Consider the following 20,554-nt stretch of genomic DNA (forward strand, 5'->3'; position numbering starts at 1 on the left):
GGCCGCGGGGCCGTGTGTGCGCAGCGGGCGGCGGCGGCGGCGCTGCCCCGGCGACAGGCGCGGCGGCGGCGCTAGCCCGGCCCTCGGTCCCGTTTCGCGGTCGTCACTTCTGCCTCTCCCCGCCTTGCCCGGCATGGATCTGCCCGTGGGCCCCGGCGCGGCGGGGCCCAGCAACGTCCCGGCCTTCCTGACCAAGCTGTGGACCCTCGTGAGCGACCCGGACACCGACGCGCTTATCTGCTGGAGCCCGGTGAGGGGCCGGGGCGAGTACCCAGAGGGTGGGTGTGGGGCGGGGCCGGGGCCTGCGCTCGCTGTCGGCCGCTCCGCGCGCCGAGGGCCGCCGGCGGGGAGGGAGGCCTCTCAGGTCCTTCGCTCCCCGTCGGACCGTCGCGGAAGTGGGTCTGCCCGGAGAACAGAGCCCGGCCTCGCAGGCCACCGCCGTGCCCAGGGGACCCTCTCCGTTTTCTCAGATGAGTTCCAGGGCGGGATGGCCGGCGGCTCTTCGGAGAAAATTAGGACGCGGTGCGTGGACTGGAGGTCGTCGCTCTGGTGCGAAAGGGAGAGCCACGAAAACAGAAAGTAAAACGTCACAAAGTTCAGGTTGATCTCGAACCCATAGCCAGAGATACTGGAGCTGGGTCTCCCCGGAGCAGCTTTGTTTTTCATTCCTCATAGGGCGTCTTTATTCAGGTCCCTGTCTTCAGTTGCCTGGCAGCGGGCTTGTTTACAGGGTTTGGCCCTGCAAGACCGGACAGCTCCGGTTTTGCGGAGGTAAATTGGAGAGTGTGTCTGGAGTTGAAGATCAGAATCTGCTGTTCCCAGCCTGGCTGTGATGTCGTGTCCCGGGGAGGCCAGAGCCATACCCCGGGGCCGGCAAACGGGTGACCCCGAGAGAGGCCACACTGGTCACGCAGAGCCTCTGGGTGCCTCCAAATATGCTTGACCCCTCGAGGGCCAACATGCTGGGTTTCTGACTTTACTAAGCACTTCCCTTTCGTGCTCTGAAGCCATTAGGAATGAAGAAGTGTTCAGGTCGAAGCTAAGTCTTGGCTTGTCTGTTTGCCCGAGCTCTGCTCTGCCTAAAGATTGTCTGGGAATAGGGGATCCCTGGGTGGCTCAGCAGTTTGACATCTGCCTTCAGCCCAGGGCGTGACCCCGGGGTCCTGGGATCGAATCCCTTGTCGGGCTCCCTGCTTGGAGCCTGCTTCTCCCTCTGCCTCTGCCTCTGCCTTTCTCTCTCTCTGTGTCTCTCTTGAGTGAATAAACAAAATCTTAAAAAAAAAAAAGAAAAAAAGAGAGAGACGGGAAATAAAGAGACTAGGTATTATGCCATGTTCTTATTGGAGACACTGTTTCAGTGATACGCGTGTGGGCACTCTCCATTCCCCAGTGCACTACCTGTTTCCTACCTGATGAGAGGCAGCACCCTGAAGTGGGGAAGCATGCCATCCCCTCTTTCCAGACTTCGGATTTTTCTAACCAAAGGAAGTGACCACACATTTGTATCTTCCTTTATCTTCCTTCTTCCTCTTTTTCCTTCCTCTAACTTCAAGGAAACACTCTTAACCCAGATCCAGGAGGGGCATCAGAGATGCCCTGGGATAGTCCAAGCCTAATCCTACTATGGTGATTTATCCCACCTTCTAGGGTGCCCTTTAATCTGCTTGCTTTTTCTGATTTTTTTTTTTAAGTTTTTTTTTAGAAGATTTTTTATTTATTCACGAGAGACACACACACAGAGAGAGAGATGCAGAGACACAGGCAGAGGGAGAAGCAGGCTCCATGCCGGGAGCCTGATGTGGGACTCGATCCCCGGTCTCCAGGATCACACCTTGAGCTGCAGGCGGTGCTAAACCGCTGCGCCACCAGGGCTGCCCGCTTTTTCTGATTAAAGATTGTGAGGCATGTGGGTGAAGCGTCCCCAGCTTTCTCTCCAGGACCCACAGCCCGTATCCTGGGCAAGGCCTTTGAACAGGAATGATCAGGCTTGTGACAGCCTTTGCTTACAGTGGCTGCCTATGTGGGTTTGTCGAGGGGCAGGGGGATGGGGAACCAGCCTGAGCATGAGTACGTGAACCTTCCTGGTCTGTATGCAGGTCAGGCAAGACGTAGTGGTAGGGGCTGGCACTCACAATGAATACAGAAGCCAGACAGTAGCTCAGCAGTGGAAGGAAGCCCTTTCCAGGCCGGGTGGGGGGCTGCCGAGCTGCCTGGCTCAGAGACAGGAGATGGTCTGTACCTGTGGCCTTGATCAAAAAAGTCCACACAGTGTCTTCTGCAGAATTTTGGCCCAGAGTGTGACTCTCAGAGGCCTTGGGAAGCTCTGATGTCCTTGGTTTTGGTGCCCCCCACCCCCACCCTTTGTTTTGAAAGTTTTCTCACAGTTCTACCAAGAGAAACTCACCATGTTTGACCCAGGGGACAACAGGCAGTCAAAGGTGTGGTGGCTGACTCTCCAGGCTGAGTACAGTGGGGGATGGGGTCTAGCCCCAGAAACCCTCGCCAGTGGGGCCAGGTTGGGACAGCACTGAGCTTCCTTTGCCAAGCATGACGGACAGACCACAGGTCACTGCCCCGTACAGTTGTGTTGACCTACTGTCAAATCCTCCTACAGTTAAAGACGCACTGAATATGGAGTCTGAGGTGGATAAACAAGGGTCTTTAGAGATGCAGCTGCCCCCCACCCCCAGGTCCTGCGACCCTGCAGCTCCTGCTGCTGCAGGGAGTGAACTTGGCCACCGGGAACACAGCCTAAGGGTGTGCCACAGCTCTCCTGACCTACAGCCTGTGCTTGTTCCCCTTGCCTCCCACCCCCACGGGGACTGTGCATGAATCAGACCTGTCTGGCCTAGGGATCAAGGCCAGGTGAGCCCGGAAGGTGCCTGATAGCACAGTTTAAGGAAGCACTTCTTTTTAGGCCACCTAAAGACTGGGGAGGCTGGGGAGCCCGAGGCGGGACTGTGCTCTGATCAGTGCAGGGCTCTTTCTAGGAGCAGGAGTGGATCTAATAGGACTGTATGGAGGCAGACACCTAGGAACTGGAGGTCGGCAAGGCCAGGGCCTGTCCCAGGTGGCCCTCGCGAGTGCCAGTGGCCAGAGGGTCACTCTGGAGAGGCTGGGTCTCAGGGTGGAGAGTCAGGGACACAGCACTTCCTGCAGTTAGGTCATCAGCTCCCCATGAGACCGCTTGAATTGCTCTGGTCGCACCCATACACTCAGATTTGGCCATGGACCATTTCCAGAGTACCCATGACAGGCAGGGACACTCCTTCTCCCCTGACACTGAGTGTCTAGGTGAGGACCCGACAGGCCCTCTGGATCCTGCCCTTAGGGATGTCAGTGGAACCAAAATGCTGAAGGAGCACCCCAGGTTACCACTCCCCAGTGGCAGGCCGGGAGGCATGCCGCAGGCCCTGACGCTCCCAGGGCCTCCCTGGAGCAGGGCTGCAGTAACAGCCGCCAAACAGTAGCCCAGCTGTGCTTATTCAGACCTTAGGTGCATCGTGAGCCCAAGCCTTCTTGTGTATCAGTTTTCCTCCAGGGCCATCCAAGGAGGTGACAATTGGCCATTTTGTAGATAAGAACACTGAACCTCGGGCAGCCCGGGTGGCTCGGCCGTCTAGCGCCTGCCTTCAGCCCAGGGCGTAATCCTGGAGACCTGGGATCGAGTCCCACGTCAGGCTCCCTGCATGGAGCCTGCTTCTCCCTCTGCCTGTGCCTCTGCCCCCCCCCGCCCACCGTCTCTCATGGATAAATAAGTAAAGTCTTTATTTATTTATTTATTTATTTATTTATTTATTATTTATTATTTATTTATTTTTCATTTATGATAGTCACACAAAGAGAGAGAGAGAGGCAGAGACATAGGCAGAGGGAGAAGCAGGCTCCATGCACCGGGAGCCGGACGTGGGACTCGATCCTGGGTCTCCAGGATCGCGCCCTGGGCCGAAGGCAGGCGCTAAACCGCTGCGCCACCCAGGGATCCCCAGTAAAGTCTTTATTAAAAAAAAAAAAAAAAAGAACACTGAATCTCAAAGACATCAGGAAACTTCACAAAGAAAGCTGGAGGTTGAAGTCCACTATCTTTCTGATGACCACCAGCTGTTGCTCCCTGACTGCCTTGCCAGGCACTCCGTATTTCCTGGCGGCAGCAGGAGACCCCGACCCATGCCCCCAGGATCAGGATGCTGGCCCCACCCCCACCTGCTTCTCTTAGTTAGACCCTAGCCACACCTGGACCGACCAGCACTGCAGGGTTTCAGTCAGGACTGGATTTGGGATTTTTACATGAGAGTCCCCCTCACCCCTTCAGTAGAGATAATACACACATGGACGGATGAGACTGGCACAGACCTGTAAAGGACAGACTCTACACTGTGGGGTGGGGAGGAGGAACTCAGGGCACAAGGGTCTCAGGAGGGGGCTGGAGGTCTGAACCGTGGTGGCCTCCTTGGAGGGAAGGCAGGTGTCCCGTGTGGCTCACAATTCTTTATTAAAGGACCGGAAGGGGGCAGTGGGATGGACCCACTCTAGAACACACAAAGAGCTCCCATCAGGTATCACATGGGGGCTGGGCCAGAGGCCTCACACTCCATAGACCCCAGAACCTGCAGCTCTGGCTGTAAGGCTCCCTTTCCCTCTGGATGGGGTGGGAGTGCTGTCTTCACAGGCAGTGAAAGGTGGAATGCCAACCCTCAAATGCTTCCCGGGGCTGGCAGCACAGTAGCTGCCACCACAGACCCCTCCCTTCTTGACCTGAAGGCCACGGAGTGATCAGAGTCACCAACCTGCGTGTGTGTTCCTTCATCTGGAGATCCGTGCAGGGGCCAGTGGCCAGAGAGTAGGAGGGACGTGTTGGTGCCTGTGTTGCTGGGACTCACTAAAGCTGACTTCAGCAGGAAGAACAGGATGTAATGGTGCAGCTGGTCTTACACTCAAGGACAAAAGTCAGGTGGAGGAGGACCTAAAGGACCCTCCTTTTCTCGACCAGCCTCACACCTCCTGTCACCTCACTCTGCGGCCTGGATTTCTCTGCTTCTGTGGCCACATGGCTCCAGACATGTGCCTACTGCTCCTCATGCCCATGTTCCTGCTGCATGCAGGGGACCAGGGCACATCACGCCCGACTAGTCTTTGGATGGACATTTGGGGGACGACGGTGTTCTGGGCAGATACTTGGAAAGTGCAGGTGGTCCCCCTCATGGAATACAGTGGTGGTTAACCCTTTGGGGTCATGAAGCCCTTTGAGAAAATACTCAAAGACAGAAGCCCTCTCTATAAAAACATATATGCCTGCAGAATTTGGGATTCATTGTAGGTTGTTCCTAGTGCCATCAAAAATAAGGTCAGAGACTCCAAATTTACAGTCCGACTTGGCATTGAGACTTGCATCTCGGAGCACCTGGCTGGCTCGGTGGCTAGAGCATGCAACACTTGATCTCAAGGCCGTGAGTTCGAGCCCCATGCTGGGTGTAGAATTTACTTGGGAAGGGAGAGGGGTGGTGACACCTGAGTGGCTCAGTCAGTTCAGTGTCTGCCTTCGGCTTGGGTCATGATCCCAGGGTCCTGGGATAGGGCCCCACGTCAGGCTCCCTGCTCAGCAGGGAAGGCTGCCTCTCCCTCTCCCGCTGCCTCTCTTCCTGCTCATGCTCTCTCTCACTGTCAAGTAGATACATAGAATAATTTTGTTTTAGAAAGTGCATCTCGGGATGAGGGCATCACTCACCAGCCAGCAGTGGGGCACTCACTTCTCTCTGCTTCTCCATATTTCTAATTGTAGGCTTTCACTATACCAGAGGAAAAGCTGAGAGCACCCCCAGGAATCCCCCAGAGGCAGCAGAGAAGGAAGGGTCCTGGACCATGAGGCAGGGAGATAGAATGTCACGTTCTGTGAAGGTCTCACCAGAGACTTTCGAAACTCCGTAAGGCAGGGCTCGTGCGACATACTCAGTGTGGGCTTAACCCTTGAACAGTGTTCAGGATTGGAAAACAGGAAGGACAGGTAAGCCACACAGGTGCCCAGGTTTTCTGCCTGGAGGCGGTTTTCAGACTAACAGCCCAGCTTTGGAGAAGCTAAGGCAGCTAGAGTTTGCAAGGTGCGGTCAGGGAAGGGAGCTGCACTGAGACGGAGCCCCAGGAGTCTGTGCATGAGCCCATTTGGGTCTTCAGCAGGTGCTGGTTCACCTGCCCGTAGGAGGAGACCTATGAAGCCAGCCTGAGAACCTTCTAGAGAAGGAACAGCTACTGAGGAGAGCTCACGCGGGGCGGCGAGTCACCTGAGCTCTCCCAGCCAGAGCGGAGGAGCCACCTGGACGTGCAGAGCATTCCGCAGAGGCTACAGCTTGGCAGTGGGACCGAATCAGGAGAGTCTGCCCCCAGTGCAGTGTGATCAAGTTTAGAGAGAAGCCTTGAAAGACCAGGCTGATCCCCACGGAACACTCTGGGGAGGAAGACCACACGACTAGACACGACGTAAAGACCTTCGTGTCCAGGGCCCTATCAGAACCAACAGAGGAGCCACTTGGCAGGAGCGTGTGTCCTGTGACAAAGGGCAGTGTCATAGCAGTGTTCCCAGGGCTGAGGGGAACTAGCCAACAAAGACACTGAGACAACTGTAAAAATATTCCGAGTGCTCAAAGAAGTAAACCAAATCCATGAAGACAGACGTGGAGGACAGAGAATAAAGTGTCAGTGGCACACATATCCCAGAATTCCAGACTGTTCGTGTAGATACCCCTTCAGGGAGGTGTCACGTATCTTCCCACCTGTACGTGTGGGCTACACGTAGTGACTTTGTTCCGAGAAACGCAGAGTGGGAACGGGTAGGGGCGACGACAGCGGAGACCCCTGACGGGGCCTCGTAGTGTGCATCCTGCCGTGACACGGCGAGGGCACTTACCGTCTGTGGTCTTCCCCTCCAAAAACTTACATAACCTCACCTGGTCAAGAGGAAAAGACACAGGACAAATCCAGGTTGAGGAACATTCTACAAAATACCAGACCAGTGCTCCTCAAAACTCAAGGTCAAAAGAACCAGGAAAGTCTAAGAGGTTGTCGTAGCCAAGAGGAATATAAGGACACATAACAACTGAATGTCATGTAACCCCTTGGATGATGTCCTGGGACAGAGCGGCATCAGCTAAAAACTAAGGAAATCCGAATAAAATAGGGACTGTAGTTAATAATAACGTATGGGTATCCACCCTTTTTTTTTAAAAAGCTCACGTTATGCCATCTTGCTCGTACAGAAGACCTACGTTAGTACCTGTTTCAGCCAACTAAAAGAAATCCAAAAAGGATTTTCATTTTTACAAAAAGCGAAAATAGCATTCAGCATATTTTTTGCAGCAAGCCATGGTAGAGGCAGTGCACGTTCCACGCGGCAAGGGTGGCCCTGCCAGGCTCTTTCCTCAGGGGCTGTACTCAGCATCTCAGCCTCACACTGCTAGAGCTGTGCGCTGTGTCTGAGTACCTATGACTTATATCAACTTACTTTGTGCATCCATTTGCAAGGTGTGTTCTGAGGTATCAGAAAAACGTAAGTGATTATTTTTGGGGGTCTGGGAATACTCTATATTTTGCCATATTGATTAACAGTAATTCCTGGGACACCTGGGTGGCTCTGTGAGCGTCTGCCTTCGGCTCAGGGCGTGACCCGGGATCGAGTCCCACGTCAGGCTCCCTGCATGGAGCCTGCTTCTCCCTCTGCCTGTGTCTCTGCCTCTCTCTCTATGTCTCTCATGAATGAATAAATATATCTTAAAAAAAAAAAAAAAAAAAAAAAAAAAAACAGTTAATTCTCGGCTTTAAAAAATTTGGGTTAGGGATCCCTGGGTGGCGCAGCGGTTTGGCACCTGCCTTTGGCTCAGAGCGCGATCCTGGAGACCCGGATCGAATCTCATGTCAGGCTCCCGGTGAATGGAGCCTGCTTCTCCCTCTGCCTGTGTCTCTGCCTCTGTGACTATCATAAATTAAAAAAAAAAAAAAAAAAATTGGGGTTATAAAAGATTTCATAGGAACACTCTACTTTCAGATAGCAGGGAAAACCTCTATATTGATTCATTACTTGTGACAAGTACCCAATGATACTGATGGTTTGCAGAGCATGTGAGAACCCTGTACTATCTTCCCAATTTTTCTGTAAATCTGAAGTTACTCTAAAATCCAAAATTTATTTGTATAAGTCACTGTCGGGGATTAACAGCAGATTAGAGGGCAGCCCCGGTGGCCCAGCGGTTTGGTGCTGCCTTCAGCCTAGGGCGGGATCCTGGAGACCCGGGATCGAGTCCCACATCGGGCTCCCTGCATGGAGCCTGCTTCTCCCTCTGCCTGTGTCTCTGCCTCTCTTTCTGTGTGTGTGTGTGTGTGTGTGTGTGTGTGTCATGAATAAATAAATAAAATCTTTAAAAAAAAAAAACAGATTAGATACTGCAGAAGAAAAGATCACTGAACTAGAGTTCTATGGTTATAGAAACCGTTCGCAGTGATTTCCAGGAAAACCAGACTGGACACTGAGCAGAGCCACCTGGAGACAGTATCACACAGCCTGACACACAAGCGAGGTCCCAGGATAAAGGAAGAGGGAATGCTTAGATGTAACTATCCAAATTTTTGGAAAGCTGTGAACCCACAGATCCAAGATTTATAAGAACTTCCAAGGAAGGGGAACGCCTGGGTGGCTCAGTGGTTGAGTGTCTGCCTTCTGCTCAGGTCATGACCCCGGGGCCCTGGGATCGAGTCCCACATCGGGCTCCCCGCATGGAGCCTGCTTCTCCCTCTGCCTGTGTCTCTGCCTCTCTCTCTCTCTCTCTCTCTCTCTGTGTCTCTCATGAATAAATGAATAAAATCTTAAAAAAAAAAAAAGTCCCAAGGAATCTACCAAAAGAAGTTACTAGAACTAACAAATGAGTTTAGTGAGGCCACAGGATTCAAGGGTAGTATATAAAAACCAATTCTGCTTCTATACACTAGCAATGAATTGTTGAAAATGGAAATATTTACAATAGCTTCTAAAAAACCACAAAGGGGCGCCTGGGGGGCTCGGTTGAGAGTCCGAGTCTTGATTTCGGCTCAGGTCGTGATCTCAGGGTTGTGAGATTGAGCCTTTATAGGACTCTGTGTTCAGCAAGGGATCAGCTTGGGATTCCTCCCCCTTGGCCCCTCCCTCCCTAAAATAAGTAAGTAAATCTTTACAACACTCACACACGATATTTAGCAGTTGTGTTACTTACTGCTGTGTAACCCATTATCTCCAAACGTAACTGCTTAAAACAACAACGTCTCTGTTCCTGAGAGTCACAGACTGATGTGGACTCAAGGTCTCATGAGGTTGCAGTCATTTCAAGACTCAACTAGAGAAAAGAAACCTGCTTAAGTGTTTGTGGCAGGTAACTTTTGTCAAGAGACTTGCATTGCTCACCACGCAAGCCTCTCCCTAGGCCGCCCTTAGCAGGTCAGCCCGCTTCTCTCCGAGCAAGAGATCCTAGAGAGCAAGATCCCTAGGTGGCCTTAGTAACACGTTCTCCAAAACCATCACACCTGCTAAATGCTGGTGGTCACAAAGAACAGCCCTGGTACAAGCCCCATGTTGGGTATAGAGATTACTTAAAACTAAATAAACTTTTTAAAAAGTTAGACAAAAACAGTTCCAAGAAAACTACAGACCAGTATCTTTCAAAATGCCTTCTATAAAATAGGAGCAAATCTAGCAATATATTAAAAAAAAGTAATGTCAAGGGTGGTTCAAGATTTTAAAATCAAGTCAATATAATCCATTGTGTTAATAGCCTGAAAGAGAAAAACCACATAATCATATTATTTGCAGGAAAAACATTTGTCAAAATATGATGTTCAGGGCAGCCCGGGTGGCTCAGTGGTTTTGTGCCCGCCTTGGGCCCAGGACGTGATTCTGGGGACCCGGGATCACATCCCACATCAGGCTCCCTGCAGGGAGCCTGCTTCTCCTACATCTCTCTCTCTCTCCCTCTCTCTCTCTCTCTCTCTCTCTCTCTGTCTCAAATGAATAAAATCTTTAAAAAATAAAATATGTTCATAAAAAAATATCCTCTGGAAGCTAAGAATAGTGGGGAACTTATTCAGCCTAATTCAAAAGGCTCTACAAAGAAACTTACACCTAGTATCATACTTAATGATAGGAGAGCCTGAATGTTTTTCCCCTAAGATCAGAATAAGGCACAATGTCTATTCTCACCAGTTCTAGTCAACATTGTACCGGAAGGCCTGTCCAGTATTTGAAGAAAAGAAAAATTAAAGGAATATGTTTTGGAGAGGGAGAAATAAGACCAGTCTTATTCATGAATAGCACGATTGTCTACACAGAAAATCCCAAGAAATCTACAAAAATACTCCTAGAACTAGGGGTATCTGGGTGGCTTAGTTGGTTAAGCATCTGACTCCTGATTTCAGCTCATGTCATAATCTCAGGGTCGTGAGATAGAACCCTGTGTCGGGTCTAGGCTGGGCTGGGAGCCTGCTTAAAATTGTCTGTTCCTCTCCCCTCTGTCCCTACACCCACACACACACACTTGCACATGCATGGTCTCTCTTAAATTTTTTTCTTTTTAATATTTAAAAATTAAAAAATATATACTCTTAGAACTAAACAATGAGTTTTGCAAGATTATTAGATACAAGGTCAATACAAAATCAATTGCATTTCTTTTTTTTAAGATTTTTTTTTAAAGATTTTATTTATTCATAACAGACACAGAGAGAGAGAGGCAGAGACACAGGCAGAGGGAGACGCAGGCTCCATGTGTCCATGTGCCCCAGTGTCACACCTTGAGCTGAAGGCAGCCACTCAACCACTGAGCCACCCAGGTGTCCCTCTAAACATATTTTGAATGTGTTCCTTGAAGTCTTGGTTAAATGTGATGTCTGTCACAGGCAGTTACTGTTTTTCTCTTTTCCCTGTGCATGGATCATACTTTGCTGTTTCTTTACATGTCTCATAATTTTGTAGAAAAAAAGTACATTTTAGGGGTGCCTGGGTGGCCCAGTTGGTTAAGGGTCTGCCTTTGGCTCAGGTCATGATCCCGGAGTCCTGGGATCGAGCCCCACATCAGGCTCCCTGCTCAATGGGGAGTCTGCTTCTCTCTTTCACTCTCAAATAAATAAAGGCTTTAAAGATAAAAAGAAAAAAAAGAAAGAAAGAAAAAGTATATTGTAGGTAATGCTGTACTTCTGGATGACCACCCCACCCACCCACCCTTGTGCTTTTTTGGGGGGGGGGGGGGGGTTGCTGGCTTGTAGGTTGCGTCAGTGAGGTCTGTTTCTCCGTGTTAGTTCACTGGCTTGGGGTGTTACACCCAGACTGTAGGCTCTGTAATTACTGCCTCATTGTTCTGTTGGCTTTGACAGTACCCCAGGGCACAGATTGTTGAGAAGTCTGGTCTAATTACATTCAGGCAGTGGTGGCCTTTAAGTTCTGTCTGAGGTCTGTTCTGACCTGGGCGGGCTGATAGCTGTCTTTGCTGTGTGAGCAAGCTGGCCTTGGTTAAGCCTTTTACTGTTCCTTTTTTTTTTTTTTTTTTTAAGACTTATTTATTTAGTGGGAGAGAGAGCATGCACACACGATTTGGGGAGGCACAGAGGGAGAAGGAGAAAGAGGATCTCAAGAAGGCTCCCTGATGAACACAGAGCCTGACATGGGACTCGATCCTACAACCCACAGATCATGACCTGACCTGAAATCAAGAGTTGGTGGACCCTCTACCAACTGAGCCACTCAGGCACCCCTCGAGCTTATTTTACTCCTAATTTAGAGGTGCTGTTGTTTTCCAGAGCAACCTTAGGCTTGAACTTTCTAACACTTTGGTTTCACATAAACTGAGTTTGCTTGGGGAGAACTTCAGAGTTTTCTTTCCTTTGGGCTGCCTCCCTCATGAGAACTCTCTGAGCCACTATTTTGGGCACTGGGCAGGGCAGTGGGCTCTGGTCTTCCTCGCTTGGCTCTCCCAACATGGATGCTGTACCCTACATGCTAGCTGGAGTGAGGGCAATCGGGGTGCCTGGGGTACAGCCTGCATTATATGGATGGGGGCAAAATGGAGAAGCACCCACACACACACCTCTTGGTTGCAGTCACCAAGAATTTAGCCTCTTGACCTTGTTGTTAGACAGGATAAGAGATACTGGTGGCCTTCTCCTCTCAGTGAGATACAGTAAGTCTGTAAGTAAACAGAAGGGAGAGGAACCCCCACCCTCCTGGTCATGCTCTCCCAAAGTGTAGCATCAACCAAGGTGAACTGAGTGGGGAGGGAGCAGCTTGCAGCTCGGGTGCTACAGGCTCACTAGTCCTGCATAGGTTTAGTAGGTTTTTTTGAATAAATGTTTTCATTTGTTGTATGCCTTTAGGATCATTTCCAGAGACTTTTTTTTTTTTTTTTTAAGATCTTATTTATTTATTCATGAGAGACACTGAGAGAAGCAGGCTCCCTGCAGGGAGCCTGATGTGGGACTTGATCCCAGGACCCTGGGGTCATGCCCTGAGCCAAAGGCAGACAATCACTGACCACTCAGGGGTCCCAAGACTTTAAATGGTTTGAATAAGCTTTGTTTCACTTGGGAGTGGTTCACACTTGACATCCCAAATGCAAAGTTGCTCCTTCCTTTTCAAAGAGTAGTTTTGGGATCCCTGGGTGGCGCAGCGCTTTGGCGCCTGCCTTTGGCCCAGGGCGATCCTGGAGACCCAGGATCGAATCCCACGTCAGGCTCCCAGTGCATGGAGCCTGCTTCTCCCTCTGCCTGTGTCTCTGCCTCTCTCTCTCTCTCTCCCCCCCCCCCCCCGTGTGACTATCATGAATAAATAAATTAAAAAAAAAAAAAAAAACAAAGAGTAGTTTTGCTCCCTTTGCTCCCAGATACAGAATTCTGGGTAAACAGGTTTTTTTCTTTCAGCCATCCCAGTGCCTTCTGGCCTCCATGGTTTCTGATGAGAAATCAACTGTTAATCTTATTAAGGGTCCTTTGTACAAAATGAGTCTGTTTCTCCCTTTTTGCGTTGAAAATTCTCTCTGGATCTTTTCATCCTGTTTGATTATGAAGTATCTAGGTGTGAATTTCTTTGAGTTTATTCTGCTTAGAGTTTGTTTAGCTTCCTGACATTTTTCATCAAATTTGGGAAGTTTTTAGCCATTATTCTCTGTCCTCTCCTGCTGGGACTCCCATTGTGCTTAAGCTGGTGTTTGGTGGTATCCCACAGTCTCTGAGTGCATTTTTCTTCATTGTTTTCTCTTTCTGTTCCTCAGGCTGGATAATCTCAATTGACCCATTGTCATGTTTGATTCCTTGTCTGTGCTCAGATCTGCTTTCAAGCCCCTCTAGTGAGTTTTAGGCCTGAGTTGTAATACTTTTTAACTCTAGATTTCTGATTTGGTTCATTTTTATGATTTTGCTCTTTACTGGTACTCTTTATTCTCGGAGATATTCTCATACTTTCCCTTATTTCTTTAGATACGGTTTCATTTTAGTCTTTTAACATATTTGAAATAGCTGATTTAAACTCTGTCTAGTAAATCCAACTTCTAAGCTTATTTAGGGATGGTTTCAACTGATTGCTTTTTTCCCCACCATATACGCTGTGCCTTATTTCTTTGCATGTCTCATACTGTAATGAAAACTGGACTTTCAGTCGATATAACATGGCACGTGTTGGTTTCTGAACATCAGCTTCTCCTTCCTCCCCAGGGCTGTTGCTTTTGCTGTTTCTTATGCTGTCGGTATTTGTTTGTCTAGTGACTTTTCTGAATTCTGGACAGTGTATGGTCTTCATTGTTCGTGACCGCTTAAGTCTTTGCTTGGTTAGCTTCACAGGTACAGAAAGGGGCAGAAATTTCCTTTGATGCTTGGAACCCATAAGTGCCCCATTCTTTGCTGGGGGCTCTGAATTTATCAGGGTAAGCCTTCAGTGCTCAGCCGGGCAGTTGACGCCTCTACTTCATTCTCTGTTTGCTGATGATGCCTCAGAGTCAGCCCAGTGTGCAAACCTAGGGCCTTTTCAGGCCTTACCTCATTCTTGATGCGGCCCCGCACGTGCACGTGACTTCTGGATTTGCAGGAAGATTTGGGGTTTTTCCAAAACCCCAGCTTTTCCTCTTAAGTTTCCTGGTTAGCCTGGTTTTTGCCGTAACTGCTATCCTCTGCCTTAGACTCAGAGTTGTTACATCCGCTCTTGATGGTATCAACATCCCCAGGGAAAAGGCTTTTTCTCCTGGGAGAGTTTGGGGTCAAATCAAGCAAAGACAGCTTTGCAAGTGGAATCTCCAGGGAGCTGTCAGACCAGTAAGATAGCAGATCTCTGGGAGTGGGGCGTTGAAGGAGCTCCGGCCCCATCGTCACCCCGGCTGCCAGGGAGCTGGGCTTCTGTGATCTCAGCTGCTGGCAGAGGAAGTGGGGAGGGGGCAAGTCAAAATACCACAGCACTCAGCTCACTGGGGTTACCTCGAGTGGCGAGTGAACCGAGTGAACCGAGTGAACCACGGCTCTTGAATAAACGCTCCCCATGTTGCTGTCATCCCTTGATGGGTTTTCAGGGTTCTGAAAAAGTGCACCCTAACACTTCTGCCAGTGTCCTTAACACTGCTTTGGAGGAGGAGGGGTCTTCAGAGTCCTTCCTCCTCCCTCCCCCTCACACGCGCACGTGTCACCTGGGGGCCCTCTGGCCTCTCGCTCTCCTTACTCTTAGTGCCCTCTCTGACGGGAAGCCTTGCCGGTGTACCTTGTAGACTCCCGCCACCCCTCCTCCCCTCCGCACTCCCTGTCCCTGCTCCAGGCCCCTGACCCTCCTGGTAGCTCCTGGACATAGGTCAGAAAGGAGATGAAAGAAGAGTAGTGGGGTGACTCCGTCAGGACCTCCATTTCTCGTCTCATGCCCACAGGGACGGGCCTGCGGTTCTGAGCACAACTGTGTTTCCCTCCAGAATGAATGACGTCAGGCTCCCATTGTCTTGGCTGCCTCACTTTGGGGTCTTAGCTGCTCTTGGGGGAAATTTGCTGATTACCCTAAAGACTGGGTCTGAAAAGCTATGTGTTGGGAACCTCTGACCCCTGGGGCAGGGCTTCCCGACTGGGACGAGGGCCTCCTGTAGGGCGCGCACAGAGGGGCCGGGAGCCGAGCTGCCCACCTCTCGGGGGCGTGCCCGCCTGGCCAGCCGCGCGTGACTCCGCCCCTGTGTCCCAGCAGAGTGGGAATAGCTTCCACGTGTTCGACCAGGGACAGTTCGCCAAGGAGGTGTTGCCGAAGTACTTCAAGCACAACAACATGGCCAGCTTCGTGCGCCAGCTCAACATGTGTGAGTACCCGCCTGGAGGGCGTGTGGGGCAGGGACGGAGGGCCGCCTCCTCTGAGGGTCTCTGCAGCCCTGCTGCCCGGTCCCGTGAAGGATGGGGCTGCGGGTTCTGACACCTGCGCTGGCCTGGAGGCGGACTGTGCACCTGGGGGGGCAGGCTCCGGTGGGCCTGAACCCAGGGTCCTCCGGGCAGAGTTTGTGAGCGCAGCCGGACACAGCCGCGTGTGGTCCAGGAATGCGGGGTCTCCCTTAGACTGAGAGCACCAGCCGCCGCGGGCCGTGGTGTGACCAGAGCCGCGCCGGGCACGGCCCTCCCCCCGGGGTCCTCCCCACGTCCCTCAGCGGGGCAGCGGCCAGGCTGTAGTCGGGGTCTGGTCCCCAGCCCTGAGGCAGAGCCGCCCCCACCCCGTCACATGCAGACGGCTTCCGGAAGGTGGTGCACATTGAGCAGGGTGGCTTGGTCAAGCCAGAGAGGGACGACACTGAGTTCCAGCACCCGTGCTTCCTGCGTGGCCAGGAGCAGCTCCTTGAGAACATCAAGAGGAAAGTGACCAGCGTGAGTAGCCAGCCTCCCTCTCTGCCTCCTCAGACCTTCCTCCAGGCCACGCGGGCCAGCAGCGTCCGCTTCCTGTCCTGCTGGGCCTGTCGCTGCTGAGGGCAGCTGGCCCCCTGCCCCCGCTTGCCCGCCGTGGGCCCCCTCGCCCAAACCCCAGCAGCCACCACGTGAAGGCCCCTCTCCAGACACCAGCCCCTTGGCCTTGGCGCCGCATCCCAGGCCCTCCCTCTTCCCGGGAACCCAGGTCTCCACACTGAAGAACGAGGACATAAAGATCCGCCAGGACAGTGTCACCAAGCTGCTGACCGACGTGCAGCTCATGAAGGGGAAGCAGGAGAGCATGGACTCCAAGCTGCTGGCCATGAAGCAGTAGGTTCCCTACAGCGAGTGCAGAGGGGCCACCGGGCAGGGGAGATGGCGGGACGAGAGGACCCGGCCGGGGGGTGGGGGTGGGGGACCTGAGGAAGGTGCAAGCCTGCAAGCCAGCAGTGTCCTGGGGCCTCCTCCCACCAGCCCTGCCTCCCACGGTTTGTGGCACAGGCTCCCAGGCCTTCTGCTCTCCACATGTAGTTAAATTGGGACTTGAACTCCCTTCTGGGAGACAGGGTCCACCCCCCCAGTGTTCCTGCCCCAACGGGCAGAGCTGGGCTCCTCCCACTCGCTGTGTCATGCAACCTCACTGCTGGGTCTCCACGGCCCATCGAAGCACCAGCCCTGGGGGCCCCGGGGGCCCCAGCAACCACAGCCTAGGGTGGCTGTCCTCATGACTCCAGGGTCACAGAAGCAGCTCCTGGGCTCTGACCACCCTCCCAATGGGGTCCCTCAGAAGCCAGTGGCCCTATGGCACCTGGAAATGGGGGCCAGGTGAATTTGGCCTCCCAGAACGTGGGTACCTCTCGGGACAAGGCCAAGGGGGTCAATTCCATGTCAGTGAGACATTCAGGAGGCGTGGCAAGGCCTGCTCACAGCCCCGTGCATCCCTGTTGGGAAGATGGTGCTCCAGTGGCACTCATACCCCTTGAAGCCCCTTCTGAGCCTTTCACAGGCCCCGTGATGGGCCCTGAGCTCCCTAAAGGCCCACGACAACCCCCATCAGCCACTCTGCAGCCTGAACAGCTGGGCTGCACCGTACCCCAGGCCTTCCCTCCTCGCCTCAGGTTCAGGGGGGCAGACACTCGGGTTGTGTGCCCCCACAGGGGTCTCCTCCAGGATCCTGGGGTGCACCCAACATGCCCCTTCCTTGGGAGCCTCACTATCCTCCACCTGTACCTCTGTCTGTCCCGCCCTGGCCCTGTGGCAGAGCACCGCACACATGACCCACACCTGCGGGCGGTGGGGGGTGTCTGCGGAGCCCCCCAGTCCTGCTGACTGCACCCGGTGTGTTACAGCGAGAACGAGGCCTTGTGGCGGGAAGTGGCCAGCCTGCGGCAGAAGCACGCCCAGCAGCAGAAAGTCGTCAACAAGGTGCGCGGCGGGCCCCGGGGGGTGCCTGCAGGTCCCGTCCTCGGCTGGGCTGACTGTGCCTTTCCCCCGTAGCTCATCCAGTTCCTCATCTCCTTGGTGCAGTCGAACCGGATCCTGGGGGTGAAGAGGAAAATGTGAGGCCCAGGGGCGGGGGGGCTGCTCCTCAGCTCGGGGCCCCCGGCCACCCTGTGTCCTCTTGGCTGAGGCCTGGGTGGCCGAGGCCCGGGGGAGGCACCTGACCCCGCCCCTTCCCCCCACAGCCCCCTGATGCTGAACGACGGCAGTTCGGCACATTCCATGCCCAAGTATGGCCGGCAGTACTCCCTGGAGCACATTCACGGCTCGGGCCCCTACTCGGTGAGCACCGGGTGCAGCAGGCCTGGCCCGGGGGGGCGCGGGCAGGCGCCGCTGCGGCTCCTGCCACATAGGTCACCTCCCTTTGATGGCAGGCTCCTTCCCCGGCCTACAGCAGCTCCAGCCTCTACTCCCCAGATGCCGTCGCCAGCTCCGGACCCATCATCTCCGACATCACTGAACTGGCCCCCAGCAGTCCCTTGGCCTCCCCGGGCGGAAGCGTAGACGAGAGGTGGGGGCCTCGTCGTCCTCCCACCCGTCGGGAGAGGGGTGGGCTCACAGAGCCAGCTCCTGATGTGTGCGCCCCCACACGCAGGCCACTGTCCAGCAGCCCCGTGGTACGCGTCAAGGAGGAGCCCCCCAGCCCTCCTCGGAGCCCCCGGGTGGAGGAGGCCAGTCCTGGACACCAGTCCTCAGTCGTGGAGATACCCCTGTCCCCCACCGCCCTCATTGACTCCATCCTGCGGGAAAGCGAGCCTGCGCCCGCCGCCCCAACCACACCCCTCACGGATGCAGGGGGCCGCCGCCCCTCACCCTCGCCCCCGCCTGCCCCGGCCCCTGAGAAGTGCCTCAGCGTAGCCTGCCTGGACAAGTGAGTGCCCCCCACCCACCTCCACCACAGCCTCTGGAAGCTGGGACTGTCCTGGAGGGGCTGCTACAGGGTGGTCGTCAGGCGGCGGGCACACGGTCGCTGGAGGACGCACCAGCAGACCCGGCCCTGAGCTCAGAGCTTGCTGGGCCCACGTCCCCAGGGTCTCAGGAGCCAAGGGGGTGTGGCCCCGCAGGCCTGTGACACCTGCTCTCTGAGCCACTCTGGCTGCTGCTGTCACCCCTTCCTGCAACAGGCCACTGCACCTGTCCTGCTGCCCAGCAGGGGGCTTGCCCCAGAGGCCAGGCAAGCAAGGGCGGGGGGGCACGGAGTCCACCTGGCCCCCACCTGCAATCGGGGGGCTCTTGTCTTTGTATCTTGCAGTTTGGCTCGCGCTCCACAGATGTCTGGGGTCGCCCGCCTCTTCCCCTGCCCCTCCTCTCTGCATGGCCGAGTCCAGCCAGGGTTAGCGCCGTCCCCACTGGGGAGGGAGGAGGGCTCCGCCAGAGCTCAGGCCCCTCCCCAGCCTCGGACCAGACCCTGGCCTGGCCATGAGCACTCGGCCCTGCCCGGTGAACAGGCGCCGGGCCCTCTGCAGCGGGGGGCAACCCCCACCCCAGGCTCTGGGGCCTGAGCCAGTGGCCCAGGTCGCCGACTGACCAGGATGGGCCTCCCAGCCTGGCAGCTGCCACCGGTGCAGCCGAGGCCCTGGCTGCTGTGTGCACTGGCTTCCTCGCAGGGCGGGGAGGGGTGAGGCGGGGCCCCAAGGACACCACCCAGAGTCGGCCTGGTGGCCGCCCGTCTAGTGGCCCAGGGCCTTCTTGGCCACAGCCTCCTGACCCAGGCCTCTTTCCCAGCATGCACGGGGGCACACACACGCGTGCACACGTCGGACCAGCCCTCCGCACCCTGCTGCAGTTCCCCCTCCCTGTCCCTACCGCCTTCCAATGGAAAGGCAAGACCTTGTCAAGCCTTGAAAACTGCCCCCAGCCCGTCCTGCACACTGAACCCCTCCTGCCCCCTCCCCACCGCCACGTTGGCCCTGTGTGAAGTGCCTCCAGAGGCCTTACTGGGCCTCACGGTGACATGCCGGTGGCGTGGCCTGAGCTACCGTCCCCGCCGTGGCCAAGGCTCTGGCCCTTTTCCCGCACACGCTGTGCAGCGGGGCCCCCCCGGGAGCCCAGGCAGGGTGGGGCGTCGCTACGGGCAGCCCCTCTCGGATGGCGGGTGTGAGCACCGGCAGGAAGGCATCCGGCTGGGGGTGCCTAGAGCCCCACTTTACCTGCCCCACCCACTCCGGCTAGGACGGAGCTCAGTGACCACCTGGACGCCATGGACTCCAACCTGGACAACCTGCAGACCATGCTGACGAGCCACGGCTTCAGCGTGGACACGAGCGCCCTACTGGACGTGAGTCCCTCCCCTCCCCTCCCCTCCCCTCCCCGCGGGCTGCGGGCTCCCAGTGTGGCCTGACTGCCCTCCCTCCCCGCAGCTGTTCAGCCCCTCCGTGACGGTGCCCGACATGAGCCTGCCCGACCTTGACAGCAGCCTGGCCAGCGTGCGTAGGCAGGGAGGGGGGCAGGGGCCTGGGGCGGGGTGGGCCGGCAAGCCGGAGCCTCACTCTGCCCCCTGCTCCCCAGCAGATCCAGGAGCTCCTCTCCCCCCAGGAGCCACCCAGGCCTCTTGAGGCAGAGAACAGCAGCCCTGACTCAGGTGAGCCAAGCCCCGAGCCCATGCCCGCCCCGCCCGTGCCCCCCACACCTGTGCCCTGACCCAGCCCCCACCCCCAGGGAAGCAGCTGGTGCACTACACGGCGCAACCCCTGTTCTTGGTGGACCCGGGCTCCGTGGATATGGGAAGCAGCGACCTGCCCGTGCTCTTCGAGCTGGGGGAGGGTTCCTACTTCTCCGAGGGGGACGACTACACAGATGACCCCACCATCTCCCTGCTGACGGGCTCTGAGCCCCCGAAAGCCAAGGACCCCACTGTCTCCTAGAGGCCCCAGGAGGAAGGCTGGCCAAGGGCTAGGCGTGGACCCCGGTCGGCAGCGAGGGCCACAGCCCTGTGTGCCTGGCTGGCTTGAGGCTTTACAGCCACCTTGGACTGACCAGCACTGCGGGGATTCAGTCAGGATTGGATTTTGGGTTTTTACACGAGAGTCCCCCTCACCCCTTCAATAGAGATATACACACACACGGACAGACGGACGGACGAGACTGGCAGAGACCTATAAAGGACAGACTGTACGCTGTGGCCTCCCGCGTGTTTCCTCCCGCCACCCCC

The 20,554-nt window shown here is 54.9% G+C and overlaps 1 protein-coding gene across 4 annotated transcripts; it reads left to right on the top strand.

Annotated features, from left to right (window-relative positions):
• Positions 1–6: 6 nt before the first annotated feature.
• Positions 7–20,517, top strand: HSF1 (heat shock transcription factor 1). 4 transcript variants are annotated; one of them, XM_038555820.1, is made up of 14 exons: positions 7–250; positions 15,203–15,311; positions 15,728–15,864; positions 16,109–16,233; positions 17,253–17,328; positions 17,401–17,462; positions 17,589–17,685; positions 17,778–17,914; positions 17,999–18,274; positions 18,656–18,736; positions 19,576–19,681; positions 19,764–19,829; positions 19,912–19,984; positions 20,062–20,517. In XM_038555820.1, the coding sequence occupies exons 1-14, from the start codon at positions 134–136 to the stop codon at positions 20,265–20,267; spliced, it is 1,668 nt and encodes a 555-aa protein (XP_038411748.1). In that variant the 5' UTR covers positions 7–133; the 3' UTR covers positions 20,268–20,517. The 4 variants fall into 4 exon arrangements, with proteins under 4 accessions (XP_038411748.1, XP_038411750.1, XP_038411749.1 ...); XM_038555821.1 differs by having other exon boundaries at positions 134–250; positions 19,915–19,984; XM_038555822.1 differs by lacking the exon at positions 18,656–18,736.
• Positions 20,518–20,554: the final 37 nt, after the last annotated feature.

The sequence above is a fragment of the Canis lupus genome, chromosome 13 (assembly GCF_011100685.1).
Source record: "Canis lupus familiaris isolate Mischka breed German Shepherd chromosome 13, alternate assembly UU_Cfam_GSD_1.0, whole genome shotgun sequence".
NCBI classification, from domain to species: Eukaryota; Metazoa; Chordata; class Mammalia; order Carnivora; family Canidae; genus Canis; species Canis lupus.